Source organism: Schistocerca nitens, chromosome 4, assembly GCF_023898315.1.
Source record: "Schistocerca nitens isolate TAMUIC-IGC-003100 chromosome 4, iqSchNite1.1, whole genome shotgun sequence".
NCBI classification, from domain to species: Eukaryota; Metazoa; Arthropoda; class Insecta; order Orthoptera; family Acrididae; genus Schistocerca; species Schistocerca nitens.
The window spans coordinates 615,680,821-615,707,610 of record NC_064617.1 but is presented as its reverse complement, the minus strand read 5'-3'; the positions used below and the strand labels follow the sequence as shown (position 1 = coordinate 615,707,610).

The 26,790-nt window shown below is 38.2% G+C and overlaps 1 protein-coding gene across 1 annotated transcript in view; it reads left to right on the top strand.

Moving 5' to 3' along the window:
* LOC126251307 (intermembrane lipid transfer protein VPS13D) overlaps positions 1-26,790 on the top strand; it is a 520,493-nt gene that overhangs the window by 136,135 nt on the left and 357,568 nt on the right. The window contains 2 exon segments of the mRNA XM_049951633.1: positions 14,015-14,296; positions 15,473-15,709. Coding sequence (XP_049807590.1) covers positions 14,015-14,296; positions 15,473-15,709 — 519 coding nt within the window.

The following is a 26,790-nucleotide window of genomic DNA, read 5'->3' as shown; positions in this document are numbered from 1 at the left end:
GGAAAAAACAGATGTCTATAAATATCTAGGATACAGACAAAAAATAGGAATAGATAATACAAATATTAAAGAAGAACTAAAAGAAAAATATAGACAAAGACTAACAAAAATACTGAAAACATAATTGACAGCAAGAAACAAGACAAAAGCTATAAATACCTATGCTATACCAACATTGACCTACTCATTTGGAGTAGTGAAATGGAGTAACACAGACCTAGAAGCACTCAATACACTTACACGATCACAATGCCACAAATATAGAATACATCACATACATTCAGCAACAGAAAGATTCACATTAAGCAGAAAGGAAGTAGGAAGGGGATTTATCGACATAAAAAACCTACATTATGGACAGGTAGACAATTTAAGAAAATTCTTTATAGAACGAGCAGAAATCAGCAAAATACACAAAGCAATCACTCATATAAATACATCTGCTACACCACTGCAATTTCATAACCACTTCTACAACCCTTTAGATCACATAACATCAACAGATACGAAGAAAGTAAGTTGGAAAAAGAAAACACTACATGGCAAGCACCCGTATCATATAACACAGCCACACATCGATCAAGACGCATCCAACACATGGCTAAGAAAAGGCAATATATACAGTGAGACGGAAGGATTCATGATTGAAATACAGGATCAAACAATAAACACCAGGTATTACAGCAAGCATATTATTAAAGATCCCAATACCACAACTGATAAATGCAGACTTTGCAAACAACAAATAGAAACAGTAGATCACATCACAAGCGGATGTACAATACTAGCAAATACAGAATACCCAAGAAGACATGACAATGTTGCAAAAATAATACATCAACAGCTTGCCTTACAACATAAACTTATAAAACAACACGTTCCTACATACAAGTATGCACCACAAAATGTACTGGAGAATGATGAATACAAATTATACTGGAACAGAACCATTATAACAGATAAAACAACGCCACATAACAAACCTGACATCATACTCACCAATAAAAAGAAGAAATTAACACAACTAATCGAAATATCCATACCCAATACAACAAATATACAAAAGAAAACAGGAGAAAAAATTGAAAAATACATCCAACTGGCTGAGGAAGTCAGACATGTGGCATCAGGATAAAGTTGACATCATACCAATTATATTATCAACTACAGTAGTCATACCACACAGTATCCACCAGTGCATCAACGCAATACAGCTACATCCGAACATATATATACAACTACAGAAATCCGTAATTATTGATACATGTTCAATTACCCGAAAGTTCCTAAACGCAATATAACATATACCGTACAGTTAAAAGGAAGTCACGCTTGATCAAGGTCCGCGTCACTTTCATTTCGAACCAGACCTAAGGTCTAAGAAAGGAAAGAAATAATAATAATAATAATAATAATAATAATAATAATAATAATATGATTCTTCGCAATTGCTCCCCATTGTGCACTGACGTCATACGGAGGTGCACAGTGTCTGAGCTTATTTCTCTTTTTATGGGTTGATAACTCTGGCCAGTATGGGCATAGCCCCTATTTTTTGGCCTTTTGAGTTACCCTATATGGTTACCAATTTATATAGGCATGTCAGCTCCCTTAACACATACATACATAAGTTTTCCTTCATAAAAAAAGTGTTTGCTGTAACCACATAGTCGTATTATTGTTAGTCAGTATCTGCCCATTGTTTAGCTTGCGAAGCATGCGCGCGCAGCTTAACGTCCACTAATGTTCCTGCTCGCTTTCAAGTCAGAGTGCCCACGTCGTGCATCCACATAGTCTTCACTGCACAAATTTGTGGAGCTCGTGTTCAGCGGCATGATCCCTTGTGAAACCTTTGATGTGGTGACAACTGATTTCCATTATCAGCGGCCTGAAGAATGTATTTTACCCTGTCGCTCGCACTTATTCAGTGGGGACACCAGTCGTGCATCCGACATCCACCAACAAGGCATGTTTCTTGCCAGTTCTACAACGTTCTCAAGCACACAAAATTCATGTTACACAAAGTATTGTCATTTTTAGCTCATAACACGCACACCCACATGTCTCACATGAACACTTGTCACTTTGCAGGCAGGTTTCATATGTTTTTGCGCTTTATTTTTGAGTGTCTTTCATACCGTTGCATTACACAAAATTTCTGTAGTGTCCTTTCCACATACTACACACATGACAAAAAAAATAAAAATACAATTACAAAAATAAACTTATCCTATTCATTTGCTGATATGCCTTTATTGTTGCTTATATACAATACAGTCTGATTGTCATTTTGTTTAGTGCATTTTGTTAAATTATAATTTCGTTACAATGTTCAATTTCAATTATATGAGTACACTTTTTACTCTTGTTTTTGTTTTTACATTCTGTACATAACATTCATACAGTAACAGATTCTTTTTTCCTTTATGGCATAAATTCATATACATTTCATTTCAGTTTTCAGTGACCTCTTGTTGGAGGCATATTTATCATGTTCTAAGAATTAAAGAAGTAAAAATTAGTCACTACAACAGAATCTACGCACTGCTTAAATAACTACGCGTGGCCTCACCTCTCTAGCATTCTCCAGGAAGGATCTACACATACAGGGTTCATGAAATTTCACAGAAAGGCATTTATGTGTTCAGTCATTTCTCGTTACTAGACTTAATTGAGATCCCAAGAAGAAAATGGTTTATTGTTTATAAACATAATGCAAACCTGACAGTACCAATCGTTTTGAGTACTTATTCAGTATTTAAAGTGCACTTCAGCATTTACTTGTTATGTTCATTGTATAAAGGATAACCATTTCGTATTCTGAGCTATACAGAGTTGTGTCATCGGTAGTATATGTTATGTGAAATGACCATAAAGTAGTGTTTATGTAAGTATCAAACGTGTATAAAAATTTCAATGTAAATCAGGTGTTTTGACGCTCTCGTGAGTAGTCAACACTCACGTTAGTTAGGCTTAGACCCCTTGATAGTTTGGTAGTGCTCCACCTTAGTTCAGCACCGTGTACTGCAACTTTATTCCTGTACACATATTTTCACACTGTCACATTCATACATATCATAAACGTACAACTATATTTACTTGCGGTGTGGTCATTTCTTATGTTTATGTGGTACTTAACACTCTACAAGCATTTATCTTTCTTCACTGGAGGACATGTCAATTCAATGTTCCCTGGAAGAAAAAACTTAATACTAACTTAAACTAAATCTTCTTAGATAAGTGTACAGTGGCTTGATGGTCACTAGTAGCTCTTTCATATATGCATATTTATACATGTTACATATAAGAAAAAAAATTCTGGAATGTGATTTTCCAGCATCCTAAATCTAATATTATTAAACACTTACACAACTTAGACAGTATACAGCCCTTCTTCAATATATAAACATTCTGAATATATAAACATTCTATATTTAAGCCAGGTTTCAAGGTTGAGTACTGCTTGTCCTATTTTATCATCCAATGATAATTCTGGTATCGGTATCTTGGGTAAAGGTCAGCTATTATGTTTTGATTTCCTTTTATATACAGGGTGGTCCATTGATAGTGACGGGGCCAAATATCTCATGAAATAAGCATCAAACAAAAAATCTACAAAGAACAAAACTCGTCTAGCTTGAAGGAGGAAACCAGAAGGTGCTATGGTTGGCTCGCTAGATGGCGCTGCCATAGGTCAAATGGATATCAGCTGCGTTTTTTTAAATAGCAACCCCCATTTTTTATTACATATTCGTGTAGTATGTAAAGAAATATGAATGTTTTAGTTGGACCACTTTTTTCGCTTTGTGATAGATGGCGCTCTAATAGTCACAAACGTATAAGTAAATGGTATCACGTAACATTCCGCCAGTGCAGGCGGTATTTGCTTCATGATATATTACCCATGTTAAAATGGACTGTTTACCAATTGTGGAAAAGGTCGATATCGTGTTGATGTATGGCTATTGTGATCGAAATGCCCAACGGGTGTGTGCTATGTATGCTGCTCGATATCCTGGACGACATCATCCAAGTGTCCGAACCGTTAGCTAGATAGTTATATTATTTAAGGAAACAGGAAGTGTTCAGCCACATGTGAAATCTCAACCACGACCTGCAACAAATGATGATGCCCAAGTAGGTGTTTTAGCTGCTGTCGCGGCTAATCTGCACATCAGTAGCAGACAAATTGCGTGAGAATCGGGAATCTCAAAAACGTCTGTGTTGAGAATGCTACATCAACATCGATTGCACTCGTACCATATTTCTAAGCACCAGGAATTGCATGGCGATGACTTTGAACATTGTGTACAGTTTTGCCACTGGGCACAAGAGAAATTATGGGACAATGACAGATTTTTTGCACGTGTTCTATTTAGTGAAGAAGCATCATTCACCAACAGCGGTAACGTAAACCGGCATAGTATGCGCTATTGGGCAACGGAAAATCCATGATGGCTGCGACAAGTGGAACATCAGTGACTTTGGAGGGTTAATGTATGGTGCGGCATTATGGGAGGAAGGATAATTGGCCCCCATTTTATCAATGGCAATCTAAATGGTGCAATGTATGCTGATTTCCTACGTAATGTTCTACCGATGTTATTACAAGATGTTTCACTGCATGACAGAATGGCGATGTACTTCCAACATGATGGATGTCCGGCACATAGCTCGCGTGCGGATGAAGCGGTATTGAATAGCATATTTCATGACAGGTGGATTGGTCGTCAAAGCACCATATCATGGCCCGCACGTTCACCAGATCTGACATCCCCGGATTTCTTTCTGTTAGGAAAGTTGAAGGATATTTGCTATCGTGATCCACCGACAACGCCTGACAACATGTGTCAGCGCATTGTCAATGCATCTGCGAACAATACGGAAGGCGAACTACTCGCTGTTGAGAGGAATGTTGTTACATGTATTGCCAAATGCATTGAGGTTGATGGACATCATTTTGAGCATTTATTGCATTAATGTGGTAATTACAGGTAATCACGCTGTAACAGCATGCGTCCTCAGAAATGATAAGTTCACAATGGTACATGTATCACATTGGAACAACTGAAATAAAATGTTCAAACATACCTACGTTCTGTATTTTAATTTAAAAAAACCTGCCTGTTACCAACTGTTCATTTAAAATTGTGAGCCATGTGTTTGTGACTATTACAGCACTATCTATCACAAAGCAAAAAAAGTGGTCCAACTAAAACATTCATATTTCTTTACGTACTATACGAATAGGTAATAAAAAATGGGGGTTCCTATTTTTAAAAAAATGCAGTTGATATCCGTTTGATCTATGGCAGCACCATCTAGCGGGCCAACCATAGCGCCATCTGGTTTCCCCCTTCAAGCTAGACAAGTTTCGTTCTTTGTAGTTTTTTCATTTGACGCTTATTTTCTGAGATATTTGGCCCAGTCACGATCAATCGACCACCCTGTATATAGCATTTCAAAATAATTCTTGAAGATACGTACACCACCTGGCTAACCATTGGTGTAGCAATTTACAAGTTAACAAAAACGATAGGGACTGATGGTCATAGTACACTTTTGTGTGTTTACTCCAAAGGAAATATTCAAATTTTTTAAGGGACCCAATTACAGCCAAGCACTCTAACTCCATGACTGAATATGAACGTTTAGCTTCGGATTAGGTGTGACTGGCGAAGCTGATTACTTCAGGAATGAGATTTCCTTCTTCTTCTGCAGTTTGAAAAAGGCATGTACCCAGACTGTGAGAAGACACTTAGGTGCATAAACAAAAATCTTTCTTCATGTCTGGTTGAGATAAAATGTTAGCATTTAATAAGGCTCACTTGATGTTTTCGAAATCTGTTTGACATTGCTTGTCCCATACCCATGGTCTGTTTTTCCAGAGAAGATTGAGTAGAGCATCACTATTCATAAGTTGGTTAGGGATGACTTTCCTGAAAAATGACACTAGGCCTTAGTATGCCTTTAATTGTCTCTTGTTTTGAAGAACAGGACAGTTCCTAATGGTGTCAAGTTTTTTAGGATCTGACAGTATGCCTTCCGAAGAGATTATATGTCCTAAAAATTTTACCTTTTTGTGTCCGGAATTAGATTTCTTGAGATTTGCTGTTACTCCATATTTGGAAAAATGCCTCAATACTTGTTCAATTAATCTTAAATGTTCTACCCAAGTGGGTGTAGCGACTAAAAGGTCGTCCACGTATACTGTTACCTTACTCAAAAGTTCGGGCCCTAGCACTCTGTCAAGTGCGGAGATAAATACACCTGCACTTACATTCAATCCAAACGGTAATACTTGAAATTCGAAGCTTCTGCCCCTGGATACGAAGACGGTATACTTCCGACTTTCTTTGTGTAATTTTATTTGCCAATATGAAGACCGGAGGTTGGTTACAGTAAGAAATTTAGCATTATGGAATTTCATAAGATGTTCCTCTAAACTGTCTGGACATGTTCGGACTGGTACAGTAATATTATTAATGTTATGTGTGTCAAGAACCAAGTGCACCTTGCCATCTGGCTTACTCACAGCCAAGATAGGATTACAATAAGGGGAAAATGATGGTTATATTTTGTTCCATTCAAGCATCCTGTTAATCTCTCTTCTGCTTCTCTCTTTGTCCATGGTATAGGGTATGAGGTAGAACAAAAAGTTTCATGAGGATACACTTCCATTTTGTGCATGAAATCCTTAATAATACCAGTTTTTTTTTCCCCAAATACGTGTATATAAGCAAGTAGCAATTCCCTGAGTTCTGCTTGCTGTTCTTTAGACAAGTACTTTGATTCACGTAACCTTTGGTGCTTATTGTGTTGACGTGTTGACAAACATAACTATGGGATTTATCAATTGAACTGCAAGGTTGTGAGTAACTTCTGTTTTACATCTATTAGTACTTCCCCTGATCAGGTCTATTACAAATAATTGGTTATTTACAGTGAAATGACATTGGTCTTTTGCTATATCAATTTGTACTTCGTATGTCCTAAATGTATCCATACCAATTAAACAATCAACTATTAATTTTCTACCATCAAAAAATTGCATGTAACAGAAAACTGTCCTAATTGTATGGGAATTAAGACTTGTATCTTGACTTACTCCAATTTCTGACCAGTGGCAGTTTGTACTTTGCAATTTTGCAGTGGCAATGTGGATACACATCCACATTTCTTCAGTTGTTGAAAGAATCCCTGTGACATCAAATTAGTTGTAGCACCTGTGTCAAGCACAATGGGTACATCAAGGTCAAATATTTTGGCTTTCAATAGCAGCTTGTATGTTGCTCTCTGTCAAGTTTTTCTGTGTACCCTCATTACCTTGATACTGAGCCATCTCTCACCTCATTACCCTGATTGTATTTGATAAAGCAAGTCTCGATCGAGCTTGTGCCCCCACTCCCCTCCAAGGTCACAGAACGGGGGTCCACCGTGACCGATTCAAGTTTTCCGGTATAGCGGTGGCATCAATCTCTAGGTTAGGCGTAACTTCCCTGGGAGGCTCTCCACTGAAATTCTCTTTGCCTCTTGTTATTCAGCACATATGTGCTGGCCGAATTTCGATGTCTGTGGGTTATTTGGTTGTCTGTTATTGTTTTGTGTTTGCCAAGCGATTGGCTAATTATTGCCGGTAGTTTGTGTCTGCACATATTTACAGGCTGGCCACATGCTACTCGCCCATTGAAATTATTTTTATTATATTTTGCCCATTTCTTTTATATCCACCTTTGTATTTATGGCTTTCTCCATTGCTGTTGTGATTACTGTTATCATTACCATAGGTCTGTGTGGGGTAAGGTTGCCATCTGTGTTGTACTATGAATCCGTTGTTTACTTGTTGGTCCGTAAATCTCTGTGTTGCTGTTGGCATATTAACAGGCTTTGGTTGTACTGGTCTCTCTTCGTTTATTAAATCTATTGAGTCCAGTAGAGATAGAAAGTATTCGGTATCGTGTTCCGGGATGGTAATGAGTTTTTCCCTAATGTGGGCAGGAAGATTGCTCTTTAAAATTTTCAGCATGTCTACTTGAAATACCAGGTTTGTACAGTATCTGGTTTTATTCAGATATTTTTCCAAATAGCTCCTTAGCTTTCATACATGCTATTGAACAGAGCTGGGTTGAATACTTCATGCCTGAACCTCTCTTGTATGGCCTCAGATCATCACTTATCCAGAAATGCTCTCTTAAACTGTTCATAATAGTGGTCATGTCCATAGCCCATAGCAGAATGTCATCATGTGTGTATCCACCAACAACAAATCTAATTTTCTGGGCTTCCATCCAGGTATGAGGTAAAACATTTCGAAATGCTCTGATAAAGAACACAGGGTGTCTTCTTTTCCCTTCAGAAGTAAATATTGGGAATTGTCGATGCCTAAGTAATCCCTCATCTGCAAGTAATGTTGACAAACACACCACGCTGTCAGTGACAGGCCTGTTTATGTTCACTCGTGGCTTAGTGCATGGCAACTGTGCTTGCTCGACAGGTGCAACTGTCGGCAAGTGTTGTTGCATTGTGCAACCTTCATTATTTTCCTTCAACAGGTTAACCCCATATTGTGGGTAACCTGTGAAGGTATCTAACTTTTCTAAAAGCATAGGTTTGTTTTCTGTCACATGTTGTTTTGGAATGTCAGTAGTTTTAGCAACACTGCCTCATAACCCTTCCTCACCTTCCTTTAAACCCGAGTCTATTTTAGCTAGAAGTTGACTTTCTCTCTCTTTTAGCACTTCTTCTACAGTATCTACATAAATTTTGCATTCTGACACCACATTTCAGCAAGGGTGCTACCCTTATCTAGCATCTTGGCTTCAGCTTTTTCAGTTATTTCCTTTACATCTGCACATAACGTATCCCTCTGCTTTTTGGCAAATTCTGACTCTAAACTTAACTGGTCCACTCTTAGACCCAACTTGTGTATTTCTGTAGGTAGGTTTTTGCATACGTCTTGCAGCTTGCTGACTGCATCTGTCACTTTTTTACATCCACTTGGGGTTCCGTTTCCTAAATTTGAGAATATGCTTCAATAAGTTTTTGTAACTCGTCTGCAAATTGTTCCTGTTTATAATGTATGGATGTTACTTTTTTTGTCAGTGTATTTATATTACGAGACACACAGGTAATTATTTCTTGTTTTAGTTCTTTACCGAGCTCTATAAACGTACCAGATAATTTGTCAGATAATTCACTGTGTATAGTTGTGCTCACCTCACTGAACTGTTGACTAATACTACTCTTGAAATGATTAAATGCCCTGATTTTGCTGTGCAAACTCTTGTCCTGTATTTTCCCAAAATTCCTGTTGTTTTGTGAGCTGTTGTGTTGTTAGTTGCAAGAGTTGTGCCAAATTGTGGGTGTCACTAGTATTTAAATTGCTTTTTTGAACCATTTCCAGCTCTTGCGTTCGTGGCATAGTAAGCAAATAGTCAGAGAAAGATTCACTGTCGCGCGCTTCATTTTCATTGTTTGGAAAAAAGCATTCCCGGTGAGAACTGAGGAATTGTCTCATCGAGTGTCATAAAAGTGACATCATGATTAGTTACATCCAGTGTCATCAATTCTTAATAGTGGGACACCAACCTGGTTGTCTTGGTAGCCATCGAACAGTTCATGAGTAGGCGTGTTACTTTCAACTGTTGCCAAGCTTGGATTTCCGACATCTTGACATATTGCACTTTGTAATGAGTTTTCAACAATAGCCATTTCCTTTGACTCCATTGTGAACAATATTTAACAAAATTATGAAAAGAAAAAAGATTTTAAGCATGAAATTTTGTTTGTATCGGTACTTTTCAAATAAAACAGACTTATATACATATTCATTAATGAATCTGATTGTTCTCTGTTACAGTCTTACAGAATTTGAATGAATTATTTTGTACTCTAATCTTGACTTTACACAAATTTTCATCTTTCCTATAGAAATGCACTCTCTGTAAAGGACATTAATTGGAAGGAAAAGAGATTATTTACTGCGAGAGAGACAGTGCCAAGCGTGGCCATATAAGCATACAGCAAAGCAGCTTCCTACCTTAACCACTGAAATCCGCATTACTGGTGCGTCTTGTTTGTAGGCAGAATTTAAGTTGCTCCTTAAAGTTTTCATTAGTCCAAATCTCACGGACATGTAATAGATGCAACAAAGACCTCATTAGTTTCTTTTAAGGATAAAATGGATTATTTATCTCAAAATTTTTTTATCTCAACAGTTGAAAGGTGTGTTCATATTCCACTCGGTGCTGTCCTTTGAACTGTCGCCATTGAATATTAGCGGGGGGAATAAGATATAATATATAGTGGAAACTGATTAAAAATTGCTCAAATAATTAAAAGGGAAGTTTTGAAAGAATAATTGAAAGAAATTGCAAGGTACACATATCCTGAGTGAACTTTAACTGGCATTAATATCACCAAATCCTCAATATTCAATACATATATTCAGAATTTAAACTTATGTATTTCTTTTTCTTGTTACCGCCATCGTGTATAGAGCTTGGTATGTCAATACTGGTTCTGGATCATCCCTCTTCTTCTGCTCATGCAAATTGTTCTTGTGTGCTTCGATTCTCTTGATGCAGGGTTGTCGAGGCATCGTGGAGAGATGAGGAGACGGCTATGGTCATTATGAATGTAAACTTTGCTATCTCGATAATTTTCTGTAACCCCTTTTTAATGTACAATTGGAGTACACATTATTGGTGGAACTCATCATATGTTCACTCGCAACCACGTATAGAGACAAACAGATGAATGTATAAATATTTAAATATTCATCAGTTGAAGAGCGTATCTCTACTTGTTTTGTTTGTGACCCAATAGTATCGCTGGGACAGAATAACTTACAATTTTTAAGTATTCTTGTTGGCAGTTGATGTGGTGTGTTGTCATTTGTGTGAGCACTGCTATTATGTCTACACACACATGCCAATGCCCCTTTTGTTTCAACATAAAATAAAAAATAACCTTTCCTTGAAGAAAAAAAGCTGGGTTAAGAAGTTTAATGTAAAATTTGCAATGCCACATACTGTTCGATTGCACCAAGTGGAAACTCTGATTTTTGCAGGCTGCAGCACAATAAATAAGACAAACGGAAGTTTGTTGCTTCTTTTTGTTTTGCCAAAAAAAGTAAGTAAATAAATAAATTAAAAAAAATTTAAACTGTTGTAAGTGTATTTCACACATTATTAGATATTCTGCCTGTTCTTTTCATATAAACATGTGTCTAAAAATGTAAAACATTCCCAGTACCAACATGTTTTGTTAAATGAGTGTCATTAAGTCAAAGCTCAGATATTGAAGAACACAGAGCTTTCACATTAATTACAGTAATGGAGGGTTGACTTGATACTTCCCTGTAATTTCTACAAGAAATTTTAGCGAGTTGGGTTTTACATACTGAGGCCCACACATGTTACAGTATTTAAGAAACTGCTGGTTAGTTTATCACAGCTTTTCAGGGGTCCCCGTATTATCATAGGTAGAATATGGTAGGGTTAAGTAGAAGCTGACAACATTCTCGGAATAATAACGTTTCAAACATTGTATTGTAGATTGCCATCCTGACAACTTACTTCAAAATATGTTGAACAATCATGAAGACGATACCAGATAGAAACCGAGTGTTATATTTCCATTCAGTCACCAAGTAAACTATGTATATTTCCAAGCTTGTATTGTCGAATTTTGTTCTTAAGGCTTATTTAAACTAGCAAGTTATTTAACAATATTAAAAATTTCTGTTGTTTGTAAGTGTAGTTGTTTTAAAATGTAAAAGGTTAAAATGAGTATAAAGCAAAAAAGGCCACCCCCTTTAATATGCCACCCCCAGGCATGTGCCTAGTGGGCCTATATGTAAATCCACCACTGTTTATGATGTCAAATTGGCAGCAAATTTCATCACATTTCTGCCTAGTGCCACTGTGGACATGTCATATGATGGAAGGATGTGAAACCCCTCTTACCCCACCCCACATTTCACCCCTTCTTTTAGTGCCTCTTCTGTGATGGGAGATCAGATCCACGACATTCAGTGTTGAAATCACACAGGCTTTTTTTGTTTTTTTGTTTTTTTTTCTTTCTTTCTTTCTTTTTTGTGGGTGGCCAAAGAAAACAATTCAGACACCACTTGGTGGCTGGGAAATGTGGAACTGTTGTACAGAACTGCAAATACCACTGTACAGATGCCACTTGTGGACCAAGACCATCTTTCTCCAGTAACTGCATGCACTGGGTGCAATACTGGTGCATGGAGCTATCATGGAGGATCCACTAGATGCTGCTGTGGAAAATCCTGACATGACTGTCGTATCTCCTCATTGGCTACCATGTTACTATTCGCTCACATTGTTCTCTCTCCTTGCTGGAGGATCTCGTTGCAGACCACCTCCTGTGCAAGTGTGCAAAGAAGGTGTGGCAGGGGAAGTTTCCATTTGGGGTAATGTTTGGACTACAGCTCTTGTGCATCTCATCCACAGGAATTAGTGGTTTCATATTCCAGATACATGTTGGTGAGCTTGGCATTCGTTTAGTGTGCCATACTATTTCCCCTCTATCAGTAGGTGAAATGAACTTTTAAGTGAGCATGACTACAAGGATCATCACATCCACACCAGGAAAGTGTTTCTGACCATGCATTGCAGTGTGATTTGCCATCATCTAGGTACTCTGTATCTCTCTTGAAAGTATGTAACCGCTTTGCTGAAACACTGTGTATAACTTTGCTGTTACCATGTAGGGTTTGTTAATTGTTCTTGGTCTTCTTGAGAGGTGCTGGAAAAAGTTCAGTTAGCTCCATTGAGCAATAAAAAAACTGAGGTCATCATCAGTCCCCTAGAACTTAGAACTACTTAAACCTAACTAACCTAAGGACATCACACACATCCATGCCTGAGGCAGGATTCGAACCTGCGACCGTAGCGGTTGCGCGGTTCCAGATTGAAGTGCCTAGAACCGCATGGCCACTTCGGCCGGCTATTGAGCAATCTATAGATTTTATGAAAAAAATATTCATATTAATTTAAAAAAAGGTCTGCATTCTTTACATACCAGCAATAAAAGTAGATCAAAATTTAGATCACAATTATATACTGATCTACAAATTAGCAGCAATTTTTGAAACTGATAGAACGTGCTCATGAAAAGAAGTCCAAGAGGAAGAAACATTATAGCCTTCACAGCCTCCAGATCTAAATTTGTTGGATTACTTTTTGCAAGGCCACTTGAGAAGTGTAGTTTGGGACAAATAGCAGATGCTACTGAACTGCAACAAAGGTATAACATACATCTTCATTAGTCTGTGAAGGTCTGGAGGTAATCTAGCATGTGCATATGCATCTTTCTTGAGGAGAACAGAAGCTTGTTTTCAGGTTGGAGGGGAATGGTTCAAACTATTCATAGAAAAGTTTACTTTGCTAAAGACTATAGTTTTATTTATTTACATTTAAGAGTGTACTTTCATTTGACACATAGTTTTAGTTGAATTGTGTGTCTGACATGTGATATTACGAAAAAATGAACAGACTGCACTTGTGTGAAACAGTTTAATTTTCTGTTCTTTATTTCAAGTAGGATTATGTAGAAATTCAATAACTACTATGTAGGCAACAATATTCTGAACTACTTGGCAGATTAAAACTCTGGACCAGGACTTGAACCTGGACCTTTACTTTTCTCTGGCAAGTGCTGTACCAACAAAGCTATCGAAGTATGACTCATGTCCCACACGCACAGTCCACTAGTATGTCATCTCCTACCTTCCAAATTTTGCAGAAGTTCTCCTGCATACCTAGCCTGACTAGCTTCTGTGGAAGAAAGGATATTGTGGAGATGTGGCGTAGCCATATCCTAAGGGATTGTTTCCAGAATGTATTCTGAAGTTTTCTGCAGGCAATATTGTATACATGGAATGAAGATCACAGTGTTTATGCTTTTAAATATGCTGCATAATAATAGTCATAATAAGGCATCCCTGTACTATTTTTTGTTAGTATAAAATTTTGTCTTGCAGCTAACCAAGAGACGATAGTTGAACTTCTGGGCTTCATGCAAACTATCTTTCCGCAATTTAATGGAGGGAGTGGAAGAACTCGAACTGGAATTCCAGCTCCTTCTCCTGAACCCATAGAGGAAAGTGAAGGATCAAACTGGGAACCAACACGAACAGAGGTGACCTTTGACTTCCATAGATTGAATGTGCTGCTCTTACGTGCTGTTGTAAGGGATGGAACTATTGTAGGTCGTAAAATTGCCACTGCTACAATGTCACAGGCTAAAATACTGGCTACAGTTGGTAAGTACTAATATTTATTTCATTTTTTGTCTAATAATGTAATTGAAATGACAGTAAAGAATTATTAAAATGTCCTTTAAGGTTTTTACGTGTGTCTATTGGGAATACAGGTTTTGAATCTCGATTTGCAAATAAATGCTTTAAGTAAATTAATTTGCATTTTTTACAACATGAAATGACTAGCGTGCTGCTTATTATGTAGAGGCAGTTTGAGTGGCAGGCAGGCACATTGAAAAAAGACTGCTGATATTATAAGGTCAGAGCTTAGCACCTGAGGACAGCAGTGGTTGTGTGTGTGTGTGTGTGTGTGTGTGTGTGTGTGTGTGTGTCTCCATGTCACGAAGAACTTTGTTTGATAGTGGCCACTTTTAAGTGTTCTTCTTTACCACTCACACCTCCTTTATGTGGTGAGTTGCAATCTATTAATTTCATATTGTTTCATTTTTCATTGTTTAATTTGCCTTTTTATTGCTCTTTATGCTCAGTATCTGATTTCTGTTATTCTTTGCATTGAGATGATCTTTGTATTTCTGGCAACTCAGAAAATCTAGTATTTCATGTATGAATGAAATTTTTGAGCAGTGGATCACACACATTTCTCAGTAAAAGCAGAAGTATGCAATATCCAGAAACCGATAGTTTTGTGTACTATCTGAAGGTAGACTGTGCAGGTGTATGGTTTTTGTATAGTAAGAGCTGTGTATTTGATTTTGATACCTAGGGAAGAACTGCTCAAATATTCCATCTCCAAAATAATGACCCTTGTGTCACATCTTTTTATAGTTACTATATTCTTTCCATTTTCTTTTCTGCTGTCAACTTTTGTTACATGGGTTCCACTTCTAGTTCACCTTACACTCCCTGCACTTTCAACTTTTCAAGTTGTCAGCTCTCATGTATTGACTTCCCACTCTGTCAGTCTTTCTCTATTTGTCTTAATCCATAGTCCTAAGGAACTTTACATCAGAGTAGTCTTGCTTCCTTGAACTCTTTCCTTTATTTTGCTACATGGAAGAACTACTTCAAAACCCAAAGTTTGTCATCTTTTGTTCACAGTTGTCTTTTTCTAGCTGATATGTCGGAGATTCTTCCACCTTTGTTTGACACTGTGATGGATGTGTTATTAAACTACTTTCATTCATCTCTTAGCACAGTGTTTATTTGTTCATTTTACAGGGAATGATGTTGTTATTCATGGATCTCTTGGTGGACTGCAGTTGTTGGATTTGACACCAGAAGGTCATCTTCACCCACGCATCTTATCACTTGGAAAAGACCCACTTGGAGAGCGTGATTCTTTAGCAGGATTGGCTGCTGACCTCTATAGCTTTGGGCAGCACCATAACCAGGTTACTGATGCACTGAGTTTTAGTGTGTGCAGACCTCTGAATCGTCACACATCACTAACAGAAGGTTTGTTCACATATATTTTGGTTTGAAATAATTGCTGTTGATTGTGTGTTACAACTTTACCACAGCTGTATATCTAGTTGGTTCCCTTGATTGCTGGACTTGTTTGTACTGATGTGACTGAAGTTGAAAACTTGGGATGCTAGTGTTATGTGGCCTGCCCACTAACCATGTAGACCATAAAAAAAACTACTTTGTCTAGCAATCTAAAAATCATTACATAGTGAATGATATATTGCGCTACCTTTTCATATGTTCTGAAATGCGTCTACTGTTACAGTTGCTACCTGTAACTCATTGGAGGGGGGTTATACCGTTCATAATGAAGCATGTGTCACTTCTACTGTCATTTATGCTCGGTTATTAAAAAAAAAATTGTGGTGTAAACATTGTGCCAGTACTGCTCCTGTCCCAGTGGTAGCCTGTGTGCTGGCCGGAACTTGCTTACTCTACTCCCTGTACCCCTTTCCATGAGTGATCAAGAAAGATTTAACAAATAATCAGTGGTTCTGGGTGGGAAGTTCATCGTGTATTGAAGTGCACCTGTCTAAGAAGTATCTTAATGAAATAATTGATTCAGTGATGGTGAGAGTGCCTAATATCTTGAGGTGCATTGAGAGGGCCATATTTTATGGAAATTTTTGGCTGCACGATTGTTGCCATAAACATTGCTGCAATTTTGCCGTATAGCTGAACAGTATTGCTGATGCTAGCTGTTGCAGGTAATTGCCAAAGGATTGCTGGTGTTATCCACTGAAGGTGGAGAATATTTTGTATTGCAGAGCAGTGTCTACCTCCGTCTCTGTAAATGTTTCCCTCTTGCTCTAACCTTTGTTTCCTGTGCATGTGTACATATAGCCATGTATTTTGTAGTTGTATGTTGTGTACAGCAATGTAGAAGTGGAAAAATGAGAGAACTGTGAGTTTTATAAATGCAATTCATCTATGTGCAGAGCTATGGGATGTCAAAAATAACCCGGCGTGAGTGAGGTTGGGTATGTTATACCCGAGGTGTTTTGAAGTGCTGATTATTGAAAGTCATTGTTGCCACGCAAATCTTGCTGTCACAGTAGCTGGAGGTAAGGGAGAGATAGGAAAGATGCAGTGTCGAATTTATTGTTGCACCAGCATCAGAGGGAGATACATGTGTGCAAAGGTGGCTAGGGTACGTCACACCCGACCTCGTAGTCAGTGTTACATTTTTGAGCTGTCAGCAAGTTTGTGAGATATATAGTTATTTACAGTATTCTTTGACTTATTTTTAGATTTTATATTTCTCAAGAAGTCTTATGAAGAAAATGAACATGGGCTACAAGAACTACTAGAAGTAGTTTTAGAAAACTGTTGAAATGCTAGTGCCTGTGACTCTGAGAGTGAAGAAGAGATTGACAAAGTTTCTCAAAGAAGTGAAGAAAGTGATTCGGAGCAAGAGGGTATTTTGTATGAGTTGGAAGAGCCAAAATCTGTGTTATTGGCTCCGTCAGTCACCTGAGGTATGTGGGATTTTTTATACTTCCAAAGATAGTACAAAATGGATGAAGTATTGTCCTATATTCGTTCAGAGAATATTATTACCAATTCTGCAGGCGTAAAAGGTGCTGCAAAATGTGTCAAAATGGAGACTGAATGTTGGAGTCTTTTTATAACAAACAGTATGTTGAATACTATACTTACACATACAAATAATCAAATAAGGAATATCAGGGGGAAAATGCAGAAATAAAGAGCAGTACCACATGAACAATGCAACTTTGGAGGATTTGAAGGCATTTATGGGACTTTTGTATATAGCGGGCCTAAACTGCTCAAATAGACAAAACTTGAACTATTTGTGGCATACAGGTGGTACTGGAGTTGCAATCTTTCAGACTACAATGTCACTGCTGAGGTTTTACTTTCCCAAAAATTATTTGAGATTGTATGATAAGAACACCTGGGATGAAAGGAAAAAGGCTGACAGTCTGGCTGCTATAAGAGATATTTTTGATAATTTTGCAGAAAATATTAAACAGCACTGTATGCTGTTTGAGAACCTTAATATTGATGAGATGCTGTTGTCTTTCTGAGGGAGATGTCCTTTCTGTGTATACATGACAAACCAACCAGCCAAATACGGCATAAAAATATATGCTCTTGTAAATGTAAAGACATTCTATATCCTCAAACTGGAAGTATACTCGGGAAAACGACTACCAGGACCTTACAAGCTTAGTAATAAGGCATATGATATTTTAAACCATTTTTGAATTTGAATTTGATGTTCAATAATTGGTTTACTAGTTACCCTCGTATCATCCATCTCTTGAAAGAACATTCATTGACTTCCGCTGCCACAGTCCATAAAAACAAGACAAGTGTATGTGAGATTTTCAAAAAAGGAACAGAAGTATGTAGTTCTCGATTTGGATTCCAGAATGATGTTATATTGGTGTCCTACATACCTTAAAGTTGAGCTGATTATGTCAACATTACACCATGATAAAAACATAGACCAGTCAACAGGTGATAAAAGAAAACCAGAAATGATCACTTATTACAATGCAACTTAAGCTGGTGTCGATGTCACAAATGAACTGAGTGCCACTTATGATGTTGCCTGCAACAGCTAACGTTGGCCTGACAATTTTTTATGGTATACTCAATATGGCTGCCATAAATGCCATCACAGTCTACAGAGAAAATAACAGAGGTGACAAAACACGCATGAAGTGCTGAGATTTCATTTGTAATTTAGATTTGAATCTGATAAATGACAGTCTTCGCATTAGGCAAGAAAATGTAGGTCTTCCAAGAGAAATTTGAAAGAGGATTGCTGATCAACTGGGAGAAACTTCATCACCAGTTCCAAAAAAAACTGACTGGTAGATATGTCAGGTGTGGTGAGACCAGGAAAACAAAACATTGTTGTTCGACGTGTGAGTAGTCAATATGTATGGAGGAAGCAATTTTTACGTGCGAAGAATGTGCTGATTGGTAGGTGTAATTTTGGTGCTGAGCTAATTGATCTCGTAAGACCTTTTATTTTCTTTTTCTGTTTTATAATTAGAAGATAATATCATTATGTTAATTAATCAAAGAATCTGTAATTTGTAATTCTTCAAGCTTTCCTAGTCGCATCTGGCGCTTTGTTCGTGGTGTGCGCCAACCAATAGCAACGGCTGTAGCATTTTCTTCTAGCCACGGCTCTTTCGAATGCTGTGCACGTACTTTTTGGTTATTATCCGTTGTCAGTATAGCTGGATTAAGTTCTGAATGGCGTCATTTGAGTCCTTCTGTGAATTAGGACGTTCTGTTACCATGCTGTGTCGTGTTAGGTGTTCCATCCGCATTCTTGTCCCCCGTCCCAGGAGTGGCTGCAGCATCACTTTCAGGCCAATTGTGTTCAAATCATTGCTCAAGACTCGGAAGATCATCCTCAGATACTTTGTCTGTTGTCTGAGGTGCCATTTCACGTACATCCTTAGTTACATGTACTCGGCTGTCATCTCTAATTCTATCCTTATACTTGTGTCCCTTGGGGTCTGGATGTTGTGTACATTGCGTCTTCAGAAGATAGAGTGCTGGGTTCCAGAGCCATCTGCTCTTCCGCACTGATGAAGGCCGCAACAGGAATATTTCTGGGGGTAATTGCAAAATTGAGACCCTTGCTCAATACTTTCAAGGTGGTCGCGTCCAGTTCTTTCTCACTCAGGTTGACGACAGTGCGAGCGTCCTTATTCAGCTGTGCTTTGTTGTTAAGACGTTCAAACTTGACTATTTGTCAATGCGCCGATTTCTTTCTTGTGCACTCAGCTAGGGTCCAGAAGGTGCCATCAACTCGGTCCCAGTCTTGTCTGGTTAGAGAATTTGCTATAAAAATGTGTAGAGCCAGCAACTCTCTGGACATCACATCAGTTCGGTGGTACATGTTACGTACTCTCTCCCTGACCAATGCTAAGCTCGCTCAATGTTCAATTCTGTTGGCTGCTCTCGAATTTATGTGATGTTTGATTCTGCAAATACTGGAACCACGTCATCTTCTCGGCATCACAGCAGGAAACAGAGAGAACTGAGCAGTCTGCTCTTCCTTTGTCGAAGCTTGTCTAGCTTTCTAATATTTAAATACGTTTGCTCACCATAGAGACTTCTAATGTAATTCTTCAAGCTTTCCCAGCGAGGCGTTGTCATGTTGATAAATCAGGTTTCTGCCAGTTATTCACGTCTTCTCTGCACAATATTTCAACTGCGTGATTCACAGTCTTCTTCAGGTGCTGTCTGATACTGACTCCAGTGTGGAACGAGTCCGGTATTTATGCCTATGTTGTGCTAGGCGTTCCCTCTGCTGTCTACACTGCGTCTGGTGCTCTGTCCATGGTGTGCGTTGACCAATAGCAACGGCTGTAGCACCTCATCTGTGATTTTGTTCGAATTTTATACAAAAAAATATGTTAAACTTCTGAAACTTGTACTTTTCTGATGAAATATAGGCACCTCATTATTTCTCCCAAAAAAGGTTTTATATCTTAAACATAGTATTTTACTTACTCATCTTGTTTAATAGACACCATTATTAATATCCCAAGTAAAAAATACTTAATACATGATTATAGTTTCAAAAATTAGTCATCAGGGTTTTGGGTATCTCATACCCACCTCATAGCTTGTGTAACAATTTCTCACCTCATTCATGCCAGGTTAATGTATAAAAAGATCACAGTCTGAAAAAAAGCAGTTGGATCAGCTGGGAATCACACTTGATGAGGCATACAAAAAATTCTGAAGTCTTCGAACCTGTGCCAAATGCGAGACAAAGAAGTTGCATAGGAGAAGTGGAAGCAGTTGGCATTTGATGCCATTAGTTTCGTACTATCTTGAGACATACCTGAAGTGGGAACTGATAGTGTAAACAGTTGTGTGCTGGTAACGAAAATAAAATAAAAATAATAATAATTGTATTGTTATTTCAAACATCCCTTAATGAAATCTTCTTGTCCTTCTATCAAAGCATTGCATACTTCTGGTACTATGAAGCTTATTGATGAATAGTGAACTTAAAAATTGTTGAATATGTTATTCAGAAATTAAATATATTTTCATTTGATATCAATAAGAGCTGCAGAATTACTCATGGATTCCATTTCTGTATTCTTTTAGTTGAGACAAATCTCCATTGCATTTTATTAAATTGATCAATTACTAAAACCAAGGAATTAGAGATGGGCAAAGTAATACTTTTTACAGAACCATTCCTTTGAAGACAATTCTTCTTATTGAACTAGTTCGAAGAAACAGTTCAAGTGAACTGTATAGGTCTTTTTTTCACCTTAAAGTACCAATAAATAAGTACAAAGAAGGGCAGCTCATTTTGTATTATCACGAAATAGGGGAGTTGGTGTCACAGACATCATACGTGAATTGGAGTGGCAGTCATTAAAACAAAAGGCGTTTTTCATTGCGATGGGATCTTATCATGAAATTTCAATCACAAGTTTTCTCCTCCGATTGTGAAAACATTCTGTTGGCACCCACCTACATAGGGAGAAATGATCATCATGATAAAATAAGACAAATCAGGGCTCGCACAGAAAAATGTAAGTGCACTGTAGGGAAGCAGCCTACTCACGCTGTAATAAATGCATATCAGTCTTTCCATTGTGTGCCAGCCAGTCCTGTAACTAGCTCTGACGTCATAAATGTTGCGCAATACCTTAAAAATCAAGCAAATGACCTAAAGCTGTTCTATCATGTCAGAAATAATACTAAATTAATGTGTGTTAAATATCAGTTCGATAACTTAAGCCATTTCCGTAATTTGGACGTTTTTCTGCAAAAATAATTGGCGCAACAGAAAAGAGCTAGAGACTTCAAAATTTATATTTAGATTCAGCTTTCATAATGATTTAATAAAAACTGTACTTTGGATTTCACAAATTAAGATTTTAGTGGAAATTCATCATTTTCTGGTTTTCGTCTCAAAACTGAAGGAAGCAAGATAGATTAAGTAGGTTAGTAATTAAGGCTAGGATGTTTAGATTTAAATAGGTTGGAGGTCCGCTATGATTATGAAGATGTGTGAAGTTTCTTTTGAATACCTATAAAATTCTAGCAATAGCGGATCTCAAAAGGGACAGTTCAGAGCTCATCTGCTGCGTGCAGTGCAATTAAATTAATTCTCTCGCCCACAATACTTAACTTAGCCACGTCAAAATTTTATTATCAATACTTACCTGCGTGCTGAATGCACAGTTAAATTAAGAGCTTCATCGGCCATCAGCGAGAGAAGCTATGATTTATTATGTGACTTGAAGTGGTGCGTTACTAGCACAGCGGCTAGTCGGGACAGCCGATTTGATCAGGCGTTCCCTCAGCCGTCCGCACCGCGGATTTATATAAAAGAGTGCTGCGCGAGGAAGCAAGGCCCCAGTTCTCTCCAGACGCTGAATGACACGCCATCTGTGTCGGCAGTCGCGCCGCGTCTGTATCACTGCTACAAACAGCCTCGGGTGCCGTATTAAGTTACTAGAGATGCGCGTAACCATGAAATCATTTCAAGTGATTTTCATTTTCTAGCTTCAGTTTGCGTATTGTCGTATTTTCACGTGCCGTCGCGGGACAGACATTCTACCAATTATTTAGCGTGGCGTTTGATGAAATACTCTCATCAAATTATGGCGAGCATTCTTTTTAACATTTAATTCGGACATTTATAGTTGCATCAGCGCATTAGACTCTGAACTGCTCTGTTAGTTAGGTTGTAGGGATATTGGTGTTTTTCATGTGTGACTTTGAGAATATACTCAAGTATTTTGGAAAATCGTTTTTGATTAGAAATCCCGGACAATCTCCTAATTCCTCAGAGTTATAAGCTGCAGCTATAATATTCTTCTCAGATGAAGTGGGCACTAGGAACTCTACGTACAGGCTTCACGTTTTCGTTAAATCACTTTCTGGGGGCCTATCAAGTAAATAGAGAGCCAGTGTTGAGAATGGCGAAAGACAGCATTAACAATATTCTAATAGCCAAAAACTGATTCAACAAACAAACATTTTGTACTGCAATCATATATTTCCCTTCTTCTTACTCGCCGCCCCACATATGGTGCATCGGCCGGGAAATCAACTAAGTGAAAGTGATTTGTAACTATTCGGATTCGCGAGTGGAATGCGACACACAGCTGAGTAATAGAACAGTTAAAGTGTTACGTGTGCATGTGGACGACGCAATTGGATTAACAACGCATCTGGATTCACGGAGCTGGCACTGAGTCTAGCGGTGCTGCCGGCATCGCGAGTAGCCAGTTTCGCCGCACCGCAGTCGTCAGCCGCAGCAGCCGGGGCCGAGCCTGTAGTTACGGGCCACGCGAAAAAACAACAGCCGTCGGAGTGCCGTCTGCAGTTCAACGTGCCGCGTCGCCTCAGTAATCCTGGTACGCCGCGCCGACAACGTCGGGCAGAAGGAACTAAGTTAAGTGAAAAGCTGTTAAAATTTTTACTAACCTGCACTAAAAGACTGTTGGCGATGGAACCGCCAAAAGAAACTGAGTTTAAACTTAAATTGGAACCTATGTCTGTTGAGGGGACTGTAAATTCAGACAACGGTTCAAGTGTAAATATGCATGAAAGTAGTAATGTTAAGGTGAAATATGAAGTATTGTCTCCTGACAGTAGTGTGCGAAGGGGCAATGATTCAATAATAGACCCCCTTGTAGTTAAGCCGAAAGCAGAAATTGTAAATTTATTGGATGATAGTTTCTCTGATGAATTAAAAATGAAACAGTCATCAGAGATGGTAGAGTTTAAGAAGGAGCAGTTAGATATGACTAATCAATCAGAAGTTTCATTTAGTTTTGATGATTCTGGTATTGGAACTAGTTTTTCGTCACCTGAGAGTGATAAAAAGTCAGCTAGTGGGCAACCAAAAGATGCTGGGGCTGTTGATTTAAATGTTATATTACGAGCAATAGCTGCCAGCAATGCTGAATTAAAGTCTGAAATAAGTGAACAGGTCAAAAGCAGTAATGCTGAATTAAAATCTGAAATAACTGAGGTCAAAAGCAGTCATGCAGAAATGTCAGCTAGAATGAATGCTGAATTAAAGTCTGAAATAATTGAGGTAAATAACAGGATTGTGGCCAGTCAAACTAATTTTAATAAACGATTGGAGGTAATGGACGATACCTTCAAGGCTGGTTGCAATAAGTTGAAAGAGGATCTAGACAGTTTAAATTGTAAAATTGATTACAATCATGATGATATTAAGAAAAAGGTTGCTCAACAATTTTCGGAAATGTATAAAACAGTAAAATCCGAAGTTGCTGAGGTTCGCAGAGACTTCCAAATGGAAGATGCGAAGCTGGAGCACAAGTTAACAGAAAAGATCGAGACAGAATCTGAACTGTGCTCAGATAGATTTAAAGATGTTAATATAAAGGTAAACATATGTCAAGCTGACATAGATGCAATCAAAACTGATACTACTCATATTGTACAAAGAGTAGATAATGTGGAAATGAAAGTAGAAAATATTAGTACTAACATTGCTAACCTTGAGAGTAAAGTAGCTTCAGTAGTTTCTGGTAATGGTAGTATACAACAAGTTGTAGCTGCAAACGCCGCTTTTATCGGGTGTCGGCAGTTCTTGCGGTTCGATCCAGATAAAAATATCCACCCGCTAGATTTCTGGAACGATTTTGAAGATGTGATTCCACCAACTTGGTCTGAACGAGAGAAAATCTCATTTATTAGAAGCCATTTAGCAGCGGAATTTAAAACAGCTTTTATTAATGAGTATTGGTCTAGCAATAAGCAAAATGAAGTGTTGAGAGAATTTTGGAGTGGAAAACGCTTCAATGCAGGCAAAGAATCCATTAAAGAATTTGCTAGGTCATGGATTTCACGTTTGTCACATTTGGACGAAAAGCTAAAACCGGAAATGATTATACTAGGTCTTGAAGCCAAACTGCCATGGTATTGGCAAACTAGAATTATATCTGCCCCTAGAGATAATCTGGATCGTTTCATTGAATATCTGGAACGTGTAGAACGTGTTGCTGCCAATGAGGAGCAAGCACGTAATAACAGAAATGCTAACAACAATAGTAGTAATTTTAGGAACGAACAAAATGGCAATGTAAGCATCAGAACAGTAGGTGTTCGCCATCCTAAGAGAGGTAGGAATTGGGGAAATAATTATCAGAACCAACAATGGCATCCAAATGACAGAATTATGCAGGTAAACAACAGTGCAGAGGGCAATGCTGTGCCCGTTAACTATAATGAAACTAAAGGAAACAGTAGTAGGCCGAGGCAGGAAAACTAGTTCCCGTCTATGAGGACGCTGGCGCTCACCAGGCGGTTACTTTTCCTAAGCCAGTAGTTAAGGGAATTGGTAAGACAGATCAGAATACTCAAACTGAACATGTAGATGAAGAGTCGGTAGCACCTAAGGATACCACAGAAATATTAGATCACTCACAGTATTTGATAGATACCGTGTTAGAGACGCTTTCTAAGTGGGAAGAGAAAGAGAAGGCGCAGCAATGTAATGATAGGGAAGAGCTACAAAATATTGAATTGTCAGGTGAAGAAGCAGAAGAAATTCACGCTTATATTTACGATGAAGATGATGTGCTCTTATCTAAAGTGCCTGTGCAGGATGTTGATAATGTACTAATAGATTTAGGACAGGAGATAAGTGGGAATGTAGAGGGTAGGCTGTTGGGGGTCGATGAACCCGGTAGCTGTGACCAGTTGTCGCTTGAGAAGGAAACCGACGATAATGGTGAAAATGGTTTAGCTGTAACTAATGTTATGCCCGGTCTGGAGGCGCAGAATCGCTCAGACTACAGTAATTTGGGTCATGTTCAGCAAACTAAATGTAATGAAGTCGTGCGGTGTTTCGATTTAAAATTAATAGACTGACTGGAAAAGGCAGCTGAAAATGTAATTCAGGAAACCCCTACACACTGTGACCTAAATGTAATGAAGACAGATGTTGATCACTTTAGTTGGAGACAAATCCAAAAGGAACTAATAGATGAATTTGAGGAACCACCTGTACAACTTAGAATAAGCCACCCTGTAATAATAGTGAATATGTTGGGTATCAATGCACGTTGTCTCTTAGACAGTGGAAGTGAGGTGAGTGCAATATCTCAGTCCTTCTTTGATGCATTACCGGGTAAAGACAAGCTTACAGTAATGAGGGTATCAGGACTAAGAATAATTGGTGCTACTGGCAAGGTGTCAAAAACAGTAAAGCAAGAAGCTTTGCTGCCCCTTAACATTAATGGTAATTTAATTGATCATCCATGTTTAATTGTAAACAATCTCAGTATTGAGGTTTTAATTGGCATAGATTTCTTGTCAAAATATCAGAGTGTTGTTGACTTTGAAAGAAGCCAGTTAAAAATGGCCTTGCCAATAACCGGAGTAATTACAGTCCCTTTTAGTGATAAACATGTAGTAACTAATGATGAAACTTGGGAGCTGCCTATACGAGTTCTGAGAAATAGGAGCTATTGGGACGAAGATGTTAACCTTAGAGGAAGTAAGCTAAACACAGAAGAAGAAGAAGCAATAATTTTGGGCAAAATATATGCTAAATTGCAGGAAATCGATAAAATTTCCGCCAATCAGAAGGAAGAACTGAGACAGGTTCTAAAAGGGCATCATAAAGTATTTTCAGATCGACGGGGCAAATTCATAGGTAGTGAATGAATGCTGTAGGGAGGAGGTTGTTCTATAACCTCTACACAGTGTGGCAGCTGTGCAGTCCCAGCTGTGTGAGATCTTCTTTCCCTTTCAGGTCTCACTCATTCTTCATCTTTCCTATCTACAAAAATTTTGATCTCTTCTTCCAAAACATGTAAAATTTTCCGGTATGACTATCAAGCCAGCATTCAACTAATGAATGCTGTAGGGAGGAGGTTGTTCTATAACCTCTTCACAGTGTGGCAGCTGTGCAGTCCCAGCTGTGTGAGATCTTCTTTCCCATTTCAGGTCTCACTCACTCTTCATCTTTCCTATCTACAAAAATTTCGACTTCTTCTTTAAAAAAAAATTTTCTGGTATGGTTATTAAGCCAGCATTCAACTAATGAAGGC